This window comes from Lacerta agilis, chromosome 11, assembly GCF_009819535.1.
Source record: "Lacerta agilis isolate rLacAgi1 chromosome 11, rLacAgi1.pri, whole genome shotgun sequence".
NCBI lineage: Eukaryota > Metazoa > Chordata > Lepidosauria > Squamata > Lacertidae > Lacerta > Lacerta agilis.
Window position 1 is genome coordinate 12848736 of NC_046322.1, and position 17647 is coordinate 12866382.

Sequence of the window (17647 nt, forward strand, 5' to 3'; positions counted from 1 at the left end):
CTAGACATATACAAATTACAAAAAAATGTGTATAAAGTACTACTCCAGAATGCTTAAAAGGTATACTCGGCCGCATTACGTACTGGCCTGATTCAAAATGTGAGAAGCAGCAGTATGTATTTATCATCTGAGTTCTCATAAAAGCTATTAGAAGCTAAAGTTTCAAGTAAAGACGACATTTACTAAAAGTGAACCACCCAAAATCCTTAGGATTGTAAAAAAAATCCATTATTTCTTTAAAGAAACAAAGCAAGAAGCATTTATGCAATCTATTTTAAATTTGTCCTCATTTTTTTCCCTCTGTTAGTGAAAAATAGCAAAGTTTTATTTTGTTGTTATCTTTTATTTTTACTTCTCAAGTACTGCCAGCAGTCTGCACAAGGTTTCACATACCCATATCACTATTGCTATACTAATTAAACATGTTCATTTAATTCCTTTTCTAGCTTCAGTCACTTACTGATATGACAATAGCAAAAACAGAAATTAAAAGTACTAGTTTTATAATGTGAAGGTTTTGCTATTGATTTGAAAGTCCATCTAAATTATGATCACATTAATAAGTGCTATGCCAAAGTAATCACAGAAAAACCTGTAGGATTTCTCTGATGTTGGTGAATTTTCAATTGCACTCCCTTGTAACCCCCCACTCCCACAATACACATCTCCACAATACAACTACTACCGGTAGCAAAGTCAAATATTTTTAATTCTTAGATCTAAAAGTATTTGTCGCTCTGCTGCACTACGGCGCGTTGTTTTTACTTATCTACAAATTAATCAATATGGTAGCTGCTTTAAAACAGATCATACTGGGTTTTTTTTTACACATCAGCATTTTTTATTTTTAAAAGAAGAACGCACAACAAAATCCAACTCATACATGAGCCAATTATTTGCTTCATGAATGCAAGGGCATTATAATTTGAAAAAGCATATCTAGCATTTATTGCAAACACAGTCTAAATATATGCAGGTAGCTGATTAGGATAACACACACACACACACACACACACACACACACAGTCTCACACTATTTTCTAAAAAGAGGGGGGATGACAATCAGGTTATTAAATGTGACTTCATTTATTACCATAGCCCATAATTCCTTTGGTAACACCTGGAGTCAACTGGTTTGACACCTGGAAATCACACACACTGAGACAGCTATTTGTGCAGGTATGCTCACAGTCCTAATTCAAAAACTTCAGTGGAAAATGAAGACGTCCTCCTATTCTGTGCTGAGACCCATGTAAATGTTTCATAAATCCCTCTCCACAAATCTCTTTTAACATGCAAATCCATAAATCATCATAATACTGACAAAGAAGTTAACCCACACATGAAGCTAATGCGTATTCTATCTGGAACCGCATACTGGTAAGACTACCCAAACTAGAGGCACTTTTTCAGAGTTCTATTTATATACATTAAAAAATAAATAATGCAACAACACCCACCAAAACTTTTTATTCCCACAGGTCAGAATTTTATAGACTTCTCTGTTTTGTCTGCCGGCATGATGATGAAGAAAACAAAAACCGCTTAGGATAGAAATTGGTATCATTTGCAAACATGTTAATCAAAGGAACCAGTGGAACCGCAAACGGTAAGACAGACAAGGAGTACTTACTGAAGATGGTAAACCTGGAGGAACCTTTCGAACTTTCTTTGTTTGTACTTCTGAAAGAAGAAGACAAGTGTGGCTGTAAGATGTGTGTTTGCAGGCTCACACCCTCCAGTCTAAGATTCAGCACTGAGCTAGCATTTATTATTAATTACTTGCAAGACAGAAGTTCAGTGTAAGTTTCCTTTTAGAAATGTGGAGAAAGGAAGTGGCACAAAGTAACTCACCCACAGAGGTACTGTGCAGAGGCCTTCTTCGCGGGTTATTGCTAGAATACTGATAGTACTGAGAGCCAGGTTTGGTGGGTGAGAGAGCGCCTGGGTTGCCCATTTCCATGTCACCTCCGAGGAGACTTTGCTAAAAGATTTTTGAAAAATAAGTATTGTTATATCTAACTTCTCCCTTGCTCGCCTTTCTTTGCTGATTCAAATAATACACACACACACACTTTTTTTTTTAAGGCTCTGTGACTGGCAAATTGGAATACTAATACAAAAAATACTTTATTTTCAGATATGACAAAAATAGTTCTGAGGCAAGTGATTTCTTTTCAGCGGAATAAGTATTCTGATGGTCAAGCGAATGCTTTGAAATTTTACAACAGCCTTCCAGTGTTATTGCTGAAAAGAAATAACAGTTGAACATATGAACTCTTTTGGAGCTACATCAAGTAAAGATCCCCACCCGCACCTGTTTTGTTTTAAACTTACAGGGCGAACAAAATATATTGTGTTCATCAGTATTTTAAAAATCACCCTGTTGCTACAAAATCATTTTGTCATACAAGAATAGGTATTTTACCTAATAATGGGGGAAATGCATGTGTTAAATATAACTAAATAGGAAACACAGCAAATACGTAAAAATACAATATAAAATGTGTTAATCAGGTATAACATCTGTGATGTGAAAATAATGGTATACAATGCAAAAATGAACTAGTGTTTTGCTAAATTACTAAGGGGGGGAGACTAACTCTTAAAGCGAGTGGATAGAAGACGTTGCAGCAAAAGTACTTCGATAGCATCTATTTTATTAAGGAAGACAGTGAAATATGAAATGTACTTATGAATGGACAATAGCTATTGCTAAACCAGAAGAAATGATATCTCAGTGCAATATTAAGGAAAAAGCAAAGACTGACATTTTCTAAAAATTCTATTTGCTATAACTACATTGAAACTTACCCATAATATATAAATCCCCTGATTATACTCTGCATTGAACACATTGTTCTTTTAATTTTTTTCTGGTATGCAATAAAACAGGTGCAGATACTACCATTTATTTTATATGATGAAGAAATTTTCCATTTAATAAAGAAATTTTAAAATTAAGTACCAAAAATCTAACTTTATCGTTACTTGTAATCAACTTTTACTGACTGAACTAATTACTGTACTTGATAAAGTACAGAATGTGTTTTCCCTAATCTAAATTCTAATCACCATGTCACTCACAACAGACTTAGTAATGCTTCACTAACACACCATTCACATGCAAAACACCCTAAATAGGCCAATTATGACTCTGCCCCTGTTCCCTGGTTAACCCGCTGAGAACTGAAAAATTTCACAAGGCAGTCACCAACTAAAACAAAGGCTCCTTGTTTTAAATTAAGACAGTCTTTTTGATTCTTAAATAGCTCAACAAAGTGCCATGTCTTCCTCTGAAAGCAGTTGGTCAAATATGACCCATGAGCTGGAAAATACTTTGTAAAATAAAAATAAAATCCAAAGCTAACTTTTTCTTCTTCTTGGGGATGCATATTCTTTTCTTTTCCTAGATGTGCAACTGGTAAATCAGTAGTGCATCATCAGCTACTTTCATAATTTTATGTGGTAGTCTTCAGTTTCTAACTTATTGCAAAAGGGAGATTAAAAAAAAACAACAACCCACACATGATTCTGAAAATTGCAGAGCATTAAAACCACAAATTCTTTGGTAGAAAATTAACAGCTGATAAGCATATTTCCCTGTTGACCACTTTAGTTTTGCCTTTGACTCCCCAAAAAGGGGGGGGGGGTGAGTGTTCAGAATATGTTGCACACTGTTAAAAATAAATATTGCAAACTTTCCCCCACCAATGTTTTAAATCTTTCTTAAGTGTCCTGGGAGAGGAAGCTGATTTCCTAAGTCCAGAGTTCAAGCCAGAATCAACGACTAAGTATTACCAACCTCTTACTAATACATATTTTATAAAAGGTATGGAATTCAAACACAAAATCAGACATACTACATTTGAGTATGGGGCACCTACTGGAATGAGCTACATGTCTTAACAGTCAGATATAAGCAACAATCAAACTGATAGAATATATATAAAATTTACCAATTATCTTTCAATGTATTCACAGTATCATGTTTCCTATCAGGCTGTTTGTTTCTTATCTCTGTACCTCAACACTAAGTTTTAATGTAACTAGGAACAAGTCAGAAATAATTGGAAACCAAAGGTGTACAAATCCACTATTTGACTTGGTTTAGTTGGAACTGTTGCTATTCTTTACCTTTAACACAGTCCACAACTTCAATGCTGAGATAGCTCAGTTGGTAGAGCATGAGGCTCTTAATCTCAGGGTCATGGGTTTGAGTCCTGTGTTGGGCAAAAGATTCCTGCATTGCAGGGGGTTGGCCTACATGACCCTCGTGCCATCTTCCAACTCTACAATTCTATGATTCTAAGGGCGAAGCATTTCAGTTTTCAAAATTACAAGGCATGCTGGAATCGTGAAGGCGGAAATAGGGAAGCCTGTCACAAACTATGGGCCTGTGATACTCCCAGAAAAAACACAGCCACAGAAGTGCACTTCAAAGTAGGTAAAAGGTAAAGGACCCCTGGACGGTTAAGTCCAGTCAAAGGCGAATATGGGGTGCGGAACTCATCTTGCTTCAGGCTGAGGGAGCTGGTGTTTGTCCACAGACAGTTTTCCGGGTCATGAGACCAGCATGACTAAACCGCTTCTGGTGCAATGAAATACCACAACTGAAACCAGAGCACATGGAAACGCCATTTACCTTCCCACCACAGCAATACCTATTTATCTACTTGCACTTGCATGCTTTTGAACTGCTAGATTGACAGGAGCTGGGATAGAGCAACAGGAGCTCACTCCGTCGCGGGGATTTGAACCACCAACCTTCTGATCAGCAAGCCCAAGGGCCTGAGTGGTTTAGACCACAGCGCCACCTGTGTTGCTTTTACTTCAAAGTAAGCCCGTGATGTAGAGTGAGACTAGGAGTGCAGGATTGTTAGGACTGTAGCTTCAAACAAGATGATGCAGTAGTCTAAAAACACTTTGAAATGTATACAAAAAGCAACAAACGTGCATTTTACAATATGTGAATACAGTATACATTACTCAGGCATGCTACCGTAGCAATTGCACCAAGTAAATGCCTACCACAAAACACTGCTGGCTCTCCCCTCCAGCTTGTCACATAAGCGCCTCTAATTTTGCCTTTATTTAAGCCTTTGTTTTTCATTGGAACAGCTAAGTCATTCTTCTGAGGTAACAAAACATCCTTTTACGTGCTCTTATGGGGGCTTCTCTAAGTACTCCACTGGGGAGAACCAAGATAAATATATATCTACTCATTCTGAGATACTTGTAAACAGAACAACAGGCATTTACTATTGTTCAGCCAGTGCTAACCTCTTGTAATTGAGGAAAGGAAAGACTGGGAAATCATGAGGCCAAACCGTAACATTTGGACTTTCTGAACCTAAGAAAGTGAATAAAACATTTTACAGTTAAGAAATCTACTACTGTAGATTTATTCGGAAGTGAACCTTTTGAGATGCCCATTTTCTCTCTTGTACTCTGATAAGGCTGTAAGGGTTGCACCTACTATCATTTCAAGGATATCACTGTGTACCACCAATATGCAGTCAAGATAAAGAAAATGTTACAAAACCCAACAGAAATAGGCTAAGATGTATCCAAGCTATCAGAAATTTTATCTCCCCGCCACTTAAATGCCAGAACCCCATATCACAAATTGCTTTTGAAACCCTGTACACATTTGCATATGCAGTTAATATTTAAGAAAATCTTTGAACATGCAAAACCAGTTGTGCAGTTCCTAGGGTCCAGGTTGGAGAGGGGTGGGGCAGAAATCTTTCTTAAAAATTACTGCCACAATCCAAACAAAAAACCAGTCTTACACATACTATAACTAAATTCAAATGGTTGGTTCTATCTAAAACATGCTAAGCAGTCTGAAGGATTGACGTCATCCAAATAAATTGTGCCCAGCAACTCAGATAACCTTCAGAGCTACTTTTCCATGTGCACTCACCTTCTGAAATAAGGCGGATGGCTAATTCCCTGGATAAGTTTACCTGGAGATCCCTTTGTTATCTTTTAAGTGCCAGGTGAATGTAGCCTGTCTCATTCACTTGGGCTTTTAATTGCAACCAGGACACATTTCTTTTCTTTTCTTTTTCACAACATAAGAATAGAAAATGAGAAAACAAAATACACAATAAAACAAAAACAAACCAATAACCCCCTCCCACAAACATATTTAAAAGGCCATAGAATGTTAACCACCCAAAGGCCTAATCACAGAGAAATGTTTTTGCCTGCTGCCTAAAGATATGTAATGAAGGCACCAGGTGAAGATCCCTAGGGAAAGCATTCCACAAATGGGGAGCCACCGCAGAAAAGATCCATTCTTGCATTGCCACCCTCCGGACCTCTATTGGATGAGGCACACATTCAAAGAAGGGCCTCAGATTATATTTCTCTTTCAAATGTTTTAAATTAATCGAAATGGCTTTTTGAGGACTTTTAAATTCAAAAGGTGAAATTAGAAATCTCTTTAGAAAGAGAAACTAGATCTTGAGCTGCCTTTTTACTATTGGAAGGGGCTCATTCCATTTTCAGAGGGAACAACAAACTTGTGGAACAGCACCTCTCATACTGTTACAGAGGGTCCCTCAATCTCCCAGAGCCTATTTTCAGGAGGGACAATAGGGAGGGATAATTAGCAAGAATCACCTTCCCTGTATTCTGCCAGCGATAGGTGTCTTGTGAGCAGAATTCATTTCATGGGCTCTTTGGTTCCAAGCGATTGCTTTGGTCATCTTGAAGCAGTTACCACCATTTGTAATCCATGCAGACAGAAATAATCTCAAATTGTCCTCATTCTCTTTCTTTCTTTATTGATGCACACCAGTGTGCGTGGCATACAAGAGGGCAGATCTCTGCCTGAACACTACTAGGCACTGCAGAAGGACCCCTACGAGAACATGGCTAAGCTTCCAGGTCCTCTTCATAAAAGGCAAGAAGAAGGTAACATGAAGAATACTACCTAAGGCAATTGGTCAATACTATAGCATCATCTGTTTACTGCAGGTGCTACACACCCAATCATTATGATACCTGTGTTAGTTAGTGACGGTCTCTACAGCTTTGTCCACACAAATGACACACTCACTTTCCCAAGTAAGAGTTCCACATTCGGATCAAAGGACATTCCACAGCAGGAAACTCAATCTCAACAAGAGACCCCCAATGCCAATTCATTCCAAAATCCTCTTTGTAAAACTGGGGATGCACTGAATGCAAATTGTGTCTTTCATGTATGAATATCTCTCTCTCTCTCCCCCCCCCTTCAGCTTTGGTTGTTTTTGTCATATAAGTGCACATGATACCTTTTCATTTAAAAAATGCACTAGTAACCGAATCCTAGCTGAGAAAATGAAACCATGAATTAAGGCGGAGATTACATTTATTTGTTTGCTTTTTTTTAAAAAAAATATTAATTATAAATGGACTTTAAAAGGGGGAGGGGATTTACTCTCATATATTATGAAACTTTTCTCCACCAATGAAAACGATTGTTTTCAGCTAGATAACTGCTGCACTTTAATTTTACATACACAGGCACACACAAACACACATACAGGTTTTTAAACATGAGTGGAAAATATATTTTCCACCTCCAAAACTATTATGTTTAAGCTTAATTACAGATATGACTAAGATTAAAATGGGATGAGTGGTGGCTTTCTGAATGAATAATTAATTAACGAGAAAGGTAAATGACCTTGAATGGTACAATCTGTTAAAATAAATGAATATTTTATTTTATTTTAAAAAGCAGGATAGGGAAAACGTTTCTGTGGAGAGGCCCTTTGGCTGGACTTCCCAAAACTCACTCCCTCTCTCTTTCTCACCCCCTACCCCCACTTTTTCCTCTGTCACTTCTATTAAATTGTGATCAGATATCAAACACTATTTCATGGGGATGTAGAACAGAGGGGGGGGGAATGAGTCTTAGATGAAACCAGATTACGCTCTTTTTCTGAACACTTGCCAAATGTTTGTAAGTTGAATACATGTTTGGGCATTCTTGCACTCAAACAGCTGCAGTTCTACACTGCCATCACAAACCTATGTGATCTATAGTGACTCTGGGCCATATGTTCCTCTCTTCTTATGCAGAGAAGAAAGGGGAATGGCCTTGGGGCTTAAAGAAGTGAGGGGGGGGGGAGGGCTTGCATGGCAGTGAAAGGTGGATGCCTTCTAGATTTCTCCCTTGCAGAGTCACTGCCATAAGGGCCTGGGTTACCCGTTTGCTATCCTGTTTCTACATGGCACAGAGGGTTGTAGGAGACAGCCTGCAAGCACAAGTTTCAACAAGCAGCTTTTTTTTAAGCACAGTCAAAAGCATCATTCATTTATTTTATTTTTATTGGATGGAGAATTATTCACAATACAGCAAGGAGTGAATGCAGTAATGATAACTTGCCTATCACATCTTATTGCTTGTGGGCAAGTGAGTGGACCAGTCTAGCTTTTAGCAACACTTTTCTCTTTTCTCCTGCAAAGAATTCACGGGGGAAAGGAAAGTGGCACCCTATCTACAGTACTCCACAACACAAATACTCCAGTATGTATCATTTATGAGTGGCGTACAGATCTCTTCCTCCCATAGAATCTTACATGGAACTCCAGAATGCCTATCAACCCCGTTATGACAAACCGTGTGATCCTAACTGTGCTAACTCAATAACAATATATATAGCGGAGGCTTACCATCAGATAAACATATCTAGGGTTATAGTCTAAAAATAAGATTTGTCATACAATGGTTCTGTCAACGTCATGTGCATCAAGTAGCATCACCTCCAAATTCCAAGCAACAGAAAAAGCTTACAAAGTAAGCAGCTGCTTGTGAACAGGTGTTCCATGCAATTTAGACTCCCAGCTGCAGTGTACCTATGCTACTGCATAAACTCTTCCGTAAACTAAGGGGCAGGAATAGCTCATTTGCATAGTTATGGGACCATGGGTGTAGCCGCATTCCCTGTTCTCCTCTGGGTTGCCTTACATACGAGTAACATGTGCAAATAAACTTTGTGATTATTCCACACTAACTTAAGACAGTTCTTCCAATTCTCTCTGATCTCCATGCAGCACCTTTGATATGACAAACTTTCCAAACTGGCTCTATGGGTTGGAAGCTGAAGGCATGGGTACTAGTGTGGTTCTACTCGTACCCACAGAACCAGTTCCAGGATGAGGACTTCCAGCTTGGTCCCTTGGCAGTTACACTGTGGGGTCCTGTAGATCTATCTTGTCCCCTATGCAAAATAACATCATCATTGTCATTGTCGTTGTTGTTGTTGTTGTTATTAAAACATTTGGGGCATGGTGATGCTGATAACACCCAGCTCTGTCTCTCTTTTCCACTGGAGGAAGGAAAAGCTTTCCAGGTGCTTAAGTTGTGCCTGAAAGAGATGATGGGCAGCATGAGGACCAATAAACTGAAACTGAATCTCAATAAGAGATTCTGGAGGTCCAGAAGTTAGGGGAGTGTCTGAAGGAGAATGTGTATAGGATGGGTGTACCCCTTGATTTCACCTTCAGTGCAGGCCTAACTGGCCCCAAGTGATGGTATCCATCTACATCTGTTTCACTAACCACGGCCATCCTTAGATAGGGATAGTCTGGCCACAATGATCAATGTCCTTCAGGTTAAGATTATTGTAATGCACTCTATGTGGGGCTGCCCTCGATGAAGGATTGGAGGTTGCAGCTATTGCAAAATGCAGCCACAAAGTTGCTGACAAGTATGGTTGGATGAGACAGCCTAACACCGGTTCTTCAAGATCTGTACTGGCTGCCTGTTTGTTATTGAGCCCAATGTAAGATGCCCTGATGGATAAATCTGCAAATTGTTTGCAAACTTGCTAAAGCAGCATCTCTTACTATACTCTCCTGCCCATATAAAGTAGCTCCTTTTGGCTATGCCACCATCAAAGGAGGCCAAGGCAGCTGGAAGTTCTAATAGGGCCTTCTCAGGGGTGGCAATTCAATTTTTGAACACTCTTCCCCCACCCTAGCACCAACACTTGCTAGTTTTCAACATTAGCTACAAACATTTCTTTTATATAAGTGAAATGTCTGCTTCTGCAATATTTTTATTTGGTTTTATGTTAGTGTATTTTGTTGTGACCTACCCTGAGATTGTATTGTGATTAATTCCACAAGCAAACAAACATGTAGAGATGTCAAGCTCTCCTCTCAAATACCCGTAACTTAATTTACACACACACACACACACACACACACACACACACACAGATATATATACATAAGCATGCCTTTCTTACAAAACAATGCAAGGCATCTGACACCACATCACTGAATCAAGAAAACAAAACAACAACAAAAAATCGAAATAAAATACAACCAAATAGTACCCATAAAATCCACAGCAATTAGCCAAAACACAAGAAAGCAGCTGGAATAAAAATCCAACTTTCAACCTATCCAAAAGGCCACTCAGGGTTTAGCCTGATGCCTGGAGCCATATGATAGCTGTATACTGGAACCTCTTTAATTCCCTGGGAAGGGCATTATTGAAAAGGCCTTTCGCCTGATAGATATTCACCAAGCCACAGCTGACACAAGCCACCTCTGAAGTTGAACACATACTGGAAAAGGTAGTATCTTAGGGACAGAGTATATGATACACTTAGTGCATAGGATACACCTGTGACTTCTGCTTTGGCTTGGGCAAATCGTTACACAGACTACAGTGAGAGGGTGGGGAAGGTTTATCCCTCCATTCCCAAGCCACAATAGACATGGAAATTGCCACACACACACACACACCGGACTATGGGGCTTAGTAAAAAGAAAGTAAGAAAGTTACTATTGATGCCAAAGGGGACTTATTTACTAAGTCCCATAGCTGTGTTAAGGTGGGGGAGGGGTCACATTGATTACAGCTGGGGGAGGAAAGAAGTAAACCTCCCCTCCTCATATACTGCTGTTAGGATAATAGTTCTTCTCCCTTCATCTCTAATAAATTAAGGGGGGAAACAGAAGACTTGAATTAACTATAATGCATTGTTTTCTCCAGTTATACCTACTGAAGCAGCTGTATTCTGAGAGCCAAACCCAACACAACAAAGATAGCCATATTTTTGTCCCTGTGTCAAACCCCATTCTCATGTAAAGCAGGGAACTCATTTTTCACATTAGAAAGGGGCACACAGGTTAGGAAAACTTAGTATTTCACAGCCTTAACTCCACATTTCCCCCAATGCTAAGAACATGAAGAGGCAAGAGTTTAGTTCCTTCAAACATGTGCACATTTTCAATGCAAAACCAAAAAACACCTATCCCCATTCTATATGTGAATGAGACAGACAAAGGGATAAAACATGTGCTTGCAATTATTAGGTTCAGTTTGATACTGAATTTATTCAGGATTCTGGAGCAAAATCTGCTGTTGCCCTGATGCAAAAGATGATTGGTGTTGGGTAGATAGTATCTCTCAATGGTGGAAACAGAATGTCAAGGCATGAAGTGCTTTAAAAAACACAACCCAAACAACCCCCATTTACAGTGTTTTCAGGTAACCCATCAGACGTCCATGTTCTTCAACAAAATTTTACTAAGTGGGTACAGTACATACTATTTCAGAGGGTTTTCCCTCTCATTGACATTACCTTAAAATGCATCATGATGGAACAAGCTATTGTGTATTAATGTCAATGATAATTATTTTAATTCTTCTCATCACTCCCTCTCCAGTTGCAATATCTCATGGTTGAGCTACAAGATTAAATCTCACTATTAAAAAAAATATCAACTATGAATTAATTTCCCTTAATTGCATACTTTGAACATTGAACATAATGGATAAGTAGTCCCATTATTTGCCTGCTAGCTGTTCTTTTAGGGTATAATCATGGATTAATCCTGGGCATCATTTGGCTTTTATTTTAAAAAGTAGATGGTCCAACAGAATAGTGCAAATGACCACAGATTATATGTTTTGATGATGAAGATGCTGGTGACATTAAATAGATCCCACTGAGCAACCCCCCCCCCCCAATCTTTTCCACCAGAGAAAGCAGAAATGTTGCTCTGATCTTCCAAGTTCTTACAATGGAGTACTACTGAGGCAATTGATTTTATGATTAGGTAACTTTTAATATGCACTGTTTTTAGATGGAGGCTTTCACATATTTACATGCATCTTTCTGGCATGAAACTTATCAAAGCTGCCCAAATGAAATACCTAGATTTTGCTGAACAGAGTAACAAAAGCTATTGTCATAGCTTTCAGCGATTAGTGAACATCCTAACTGCGTTTCTTCAATTCAAGGCACATACAGAAACAAATAACCAAAGTAAGTATCTTGTGACTAAACGTTATCAATAAATTGTGTTATTGGTCTCTACTTTGCACAGATAGTGTGTGTATATATACAACACACCCACAATCTCTATGTGTTCTTTATTAAGAACTGGAATAACATTCAATGACAATCTTCTTAGGAAGCTTGATTTTGCAGCAACAAACTTGTAACTTTGAACACCTGCTGAGGCCACTGGATCAGCACTCAGATAGGTCTATCCACAGCTCTAAAACTAAAAAATAGAACCTTCATGTTCAGGGGAAGTATACCTCTGAATACGCAATACTGGAAACAAACAACTTGTATGTTTCTTGTGTCTGTACTGTTTGAGACAAGTCTGACTGATCCAAGTACTCCACCATTCAGATGAGGCTCTGAGCTCTGCCAGAGGGGCAATGGAGAGCTAGCAGCTAAGCGCACATAGGACTGCAGCTTCACAAGTATTGAAAATGTATCAATTAAATCGTGCAAGGGCTAGGAGAGTAACATTTATTTTCTATAAAACGCTAATATCCCACCTTTCAGCTTAAAATGCCTTCATGGTAGCTTCAGGGCAAAAAATGATTAGTTCCCGAAAGATATGCAGTTTAAATGAAATAGTGTTTGTTATCTTTCTCTCTGTATTGTGAGTGAAATGCACAAGGACTGTGAGCAAAAATGCCTAGTCAGTTGATGCATCTTTGAGCACATCCTTTAGCACATAATTCCACAGCATGCTGCAATCACCTCTTGCTTAAAAAGTGTTCCGCTGGCAAACTGTTTCAAAAGACTCACTAGCCTATCAAGATGATTAACGTCAGTCTTTCCTGTGTGTTTCAACCAGAAAGAGATTGCTCCATAAAATCAAAGTCAAGATATTTTAGATTGGGTGGATTGTAACTGGATTCTTATTTTATACTACTTCCTCCACTCGTTTGAATAGGAGAACACCGGGGGGGGGGGAGTGGTGACAAGTGCAAATACCCCAGAACAAACACTACACTGAAATGATGCTCTAACAGTATGGGAGCCCAAATTAAAATTCCAATTACTACCTCCAACGGTCGGCAGTTTGAATCCCCACAACGGGGTGAACTCCTGTTGCTCTGTCCCAGCTTCTGCCAACCTAGCAGTTCAAAAGCACAACAGTGCAAGTAGATAAATAAGTACTGCTGTGGTGGGAAGGTAAATTGCGTTTCCATGAGCTGTGGCTTCCATCAAGACGTTCTGTTGCACCAGAAGCAGTTTAGTCATACTGGCCACATGACCCGGAAAGCAGTCTGTGGACAAACACCAGCTCCCTCAGCCTGAAGCAAGATGAATGCCACACTCCATAGTCACCTTTGACTGGACTTAACCATCCAGGGGTCCTTTACTTTACCCTTTACCTTTTTACTATTAGTGTTTCAGGATTTGGGTCCTAGTTTAGGACTGTAATAGTTTGAGCAGCTGCCCTTCCTTAAATTACTTGGCATCTAGTGATCCTGAGCCCGGTTGCTAGAATGATATGCTCCTACCCCTATATTGTTCCTATATGACTTGCTGTGGGAAATTGTTTTCTCATGTGAACAGGGCACGCCTTCATTATCTCTTGTCTGTGTTGTCATGTACAGTTCTTCATGTCTGTGTTTTTTACTTTTCATGTTTTGCAAAATTGGGATCCTTGAAGCTTTCCAATAAAAGCAAGCCTAAAACTTTCTAGAGTGGTAAGCTTTTCCATGAAGAATTGGGTCATATGAATGGTTCAACTATGCATCATGCTTTTTAAGAATCTTCAAGATATCGACTGTTGAAAATTAAACAGCCTTGGAATCAATGTTCCTTTAGATCAGTGTTTTTCAACCACTGTTCCGCGGCACACTAGTGTGCCGCGAGACGTTGCCTGGTGTGCCGTGGGAAAAATTGAAAAATTACTTTATATATAGTCAATATAGGCACAGAGTTAAATTTTTTAACATTTTTTAACATTTTCTAATGGTGGTGTGCCTCGTGATTTTTTTCATGAAACAAGTGTGCCTTTGCCCAAAAAAGGTTGAAAAACACTGCTTTAGATGTCGTGTTCCCCAATGCTCCAGTCATTGTTTGGAGGATTAGCAATGAACTCTGTCCATGTTCCTGCCTCCTGGCTTAATAGAACATTTCCTGGCTTGTCAAACCACTATTTGCTGTGACACCCAAACAAGCCAATTGTAGCTTGAGTCATTCTTCCAAACCAGGGTTGTTATAGAGGACTAGAGAACACAATACAGAGGTACCTTGGGTTAAGAACTCAATTCGTTCTGGAGGTCCGTTCTTAACCTGAAAATGTTCTTAACCAGAAGCACCACTTTAGCTAATGGGACCTCCCGCTGCTGCGCCGCCAGACCACGATTTCTGTTCTTATCCTGAAGCAAAGTTCTTAACCTGAAGCGTTATTTTTAGGTTAGCAGAATCTGTAACCTGAAGCATCTGTAACCTGAGGTACCACTGTATTTGAATGCAGTCATTGACATTCTTCACTTCAAAGTGACCTAGTTTCTGTTGCTCCCATTGCACAGTGATTGTATTAAGTCACTGTGCCACAGAACAATGGATCATTTAAATCTAGTCCTATTCTCTCCCCCACCACACACTTTCTTGACTAGGATCAACCTACCACAGTTGGTCAGGTCACCAACACTGGCTCATGACTACCCTGTACACATTACTGGATTGCCAGAAGGGCCAGAGGATTGGTGGTTCCCAACCCCTTTGGCATGAAATTTACTTGGCATGGTGACCCATAGATTTATTCTTCCATGGTTTTTGGACCACAAGTCTTCGGCAGCCATCAATTTCATACATTTTAATTGCAATCGAGAAAACACTATGCAACCCACGGCCCACTTGCAGGTCACAACAGACAGGTTGGGAAACACTGCAAAATATAGTACAGTATGTGATACAATTCACCAAATAAGGTGTGGGTTTTCTGTTCACAGGCAGTCTGTAATATAAAACAATATTGAATTAAAACAAACAAACATTTGGCCAGCCAAACAATCATGTGGAAATCAAGCATTGCAACAAGTTTTATGAATACAATTCTCTGTTAAAAATTCTTATCTTGAAATAAATGGAATGGTAATAAAATACTGCACAAGCACAGCTCCAAGTGGTAGAGAAATCCTTTTTGTTTCCCCCCATCCCTGGTGGTCCTGTGCTTGCTTTGCAACACAACAGAAAACACCTGAAAGTGTGGCAGTCTCAGGCTGCGGGAATTTACACACGGAGCAGGAAAATTCAGCTGTCTTGTTAAAGCCAGCTGGGTACATAGTGGTATGTAGTATTGTTACATGCCAAGTGTGTTTACAAGGTGTGTGAGGGTTACTGGAAAGATCACGACATGATGTGGATAAAGTGCCTCCACTCTACTACCTTAACTGTTGCCCAAATCTGAAGTGGGCTCATTTTATACAGGCTCCAAGCAGCACATGTTTTAGGTAGAAGCACTCAAAAATTTTGGACAGACGTCAAGAAAACAAGAAGCTAGGCCAAAAATCATAATATTTATATATATATATATATATATATATATATATATATATATATATATATATATATAGTAGAGGGCTTTTTTCGTTGTTAAAACACCTGCTACCCCTTTAAATTGCAAAGAAAATCAAGTGTCATTGAAACCAATGGAATCTAAGCACACAGTTAAAGCATTTAAGTTCCCAGTGGTTTTGAAAGGACTTGGGAACAGCCAAGTTTCTACAGCTTCATGATCCACCCTTGCATGACGTCAGAGTCTGGTTGCTGGGGTTTTTTGTGTGCTTTTTAAATGAAAGTCAAGAGCACAACAAATGACATAGGCCAAAAATCATAGGCCAAAAATCATAATATTTATATATATATATATATATATATATATATATATATATATATATATATATAGTAGAGGGCTTTTTTCGTTGTTAAAACACCTGCTACCCCTTTAAATTGCAAAGAAAATCAAGTGTCATTGAAACCAATGGAATCTAAGCACACAGTTAAAGCATTTAAGTTCCCAGTGGTTTTGAAAGGACTTGGGAACAGCCAAGTTTCTACAGCTTCATGATCCACCCTTGCATGACGTCAGAGTCTGGTTGCTGGGGTTTTTTGTGTGCTTTTTAAATGAAAGTCAAGAGCACAACAAATGACATAGAACTTGAAGGAAATATTGAAAGAAATAATAGAAGCACAAAATTAATTGCACAGAATGTGGCATTGAATTAATTAGCTGGAACCACAGATTAAGATGACCAGGAGTTTTCTTTTCCAGCAGGGAAAAGGGTATGTCAGTTTGCTGAAGTATTATTCTAGCAACCAGGCAAGTGTGAACTACAACAGAAATTATGCAGAATATGGAGTAAGATTTTAAATATTTCTTACAGATGTTTCACGGATATTTACATCATCAATTGCAACCTTAAAAAAGGTTGTGCAGGCTTTGGGTTAGACCTACAGAGAGTTAGGCAGGGAGGAGCGGGTTGGTCTGCTCTCCCAGCCAGCATGAGTGTTTGTTTTTTGCCTGCTCATCCAGTGAGATATCTGCTTGCAGGTAAGAAAGCGTAAGAAAGATTGCTGGCTGAGCTGGGGTGTGAGCATGGTCCAGAACCTCCCTTGCTGTAAGAACAGGCTCTGCTACAGGCAGTGGGGCCGTCCCCAAACAGGATGACAGCAAACGGGGTTTTCACTGTGGGTCATCCATCACTGCCAGTCAGGATATGGAATTGTAGGCTAGGAACTGTAGGAGAAAGGCCTGTTACCATTACCAGGGGTGAGAGCCTGGGAGAGGGGAAAGTTTGGCTTGACAGGGCAAGGACTTTCCATCTTCCTCCTAACAGTGTGGGATTCACATGCTACTAGGTCTTAGTTTACTATCTGTGGCCCTAATTTCCCAGTTGTGTAATGTGATATTGGATAATGTGATATTGGATGGAGGTCCTAAAATGTGTCTGGGTGGAAAGGAAGCAGGGAGTTGCAAAGATGCTGCCCCAGTTTCAATGGTGATGGGCAAGGGAAGATATAGTCAGAGTGGAAGGGCTGACTACCATTCGGGGGAGAGACAGTAGATATTTGGTCTCTGTTCTTTGTTACAGCCTTCGCACTCCTCGAGAAGGTACAGGTAGCTTATCCCGTGAGTCCTGTGGTTTGGTGGGGCTATTATTGAATGCCAGATTAGTTCATGATAAGACCATGCTCATCCATGACTTGACTGTGGATGAAAGGGGCTGATATGACTTGCATTACTGAGACTTGGATGAGTGAGCTGTGTGGGACTGACCTTACTTATCTGTGCTCATCTGGGTGCTTAGTACAGTACCAGGTTGGGGAGGGGGGTGTTCCTATTGTCCATAAAAGCACCA

General features: G+C 39.4%; 1 protein-coding gene across 16 annotated transcripts in view; it reads right to left on the bottom strand.

The window, feature by feature from the left end:
• The window catches only part of TCF4 (transcription factor 4), a 344386-nt gene that overhangs the window by 129660 nt on the left and 197079 nt on the right, over positions 1–17647 (bottom strand). For 14 of the 16 annotated variants that reach the window (XR_004427588.1, XM_033164645.1, XM_033164641.1 and 11 more), the window contains 2 exons: positions 1855–1984; positions 1634–1683 (listed from right to left, as the gene is read on the bottom strand). The exons of the other annotated variants lie outside the window; for them this stretch is intronic. Coding sequence is in view for 13 of the 14 variants with exons in the window: in XM_033164645.1 (XP_033020536.1) it covers positions 1634–1683; positions 1855–1984 (180 nt within the window). In the remaining variant the exon portion in view is untranslated. The remainder of the gene's footprint in view (positions 1–1633; positions 1684–1854; positions 1985–17647) is intronic. 16 annotated transcript variants of the gene reach the window in all.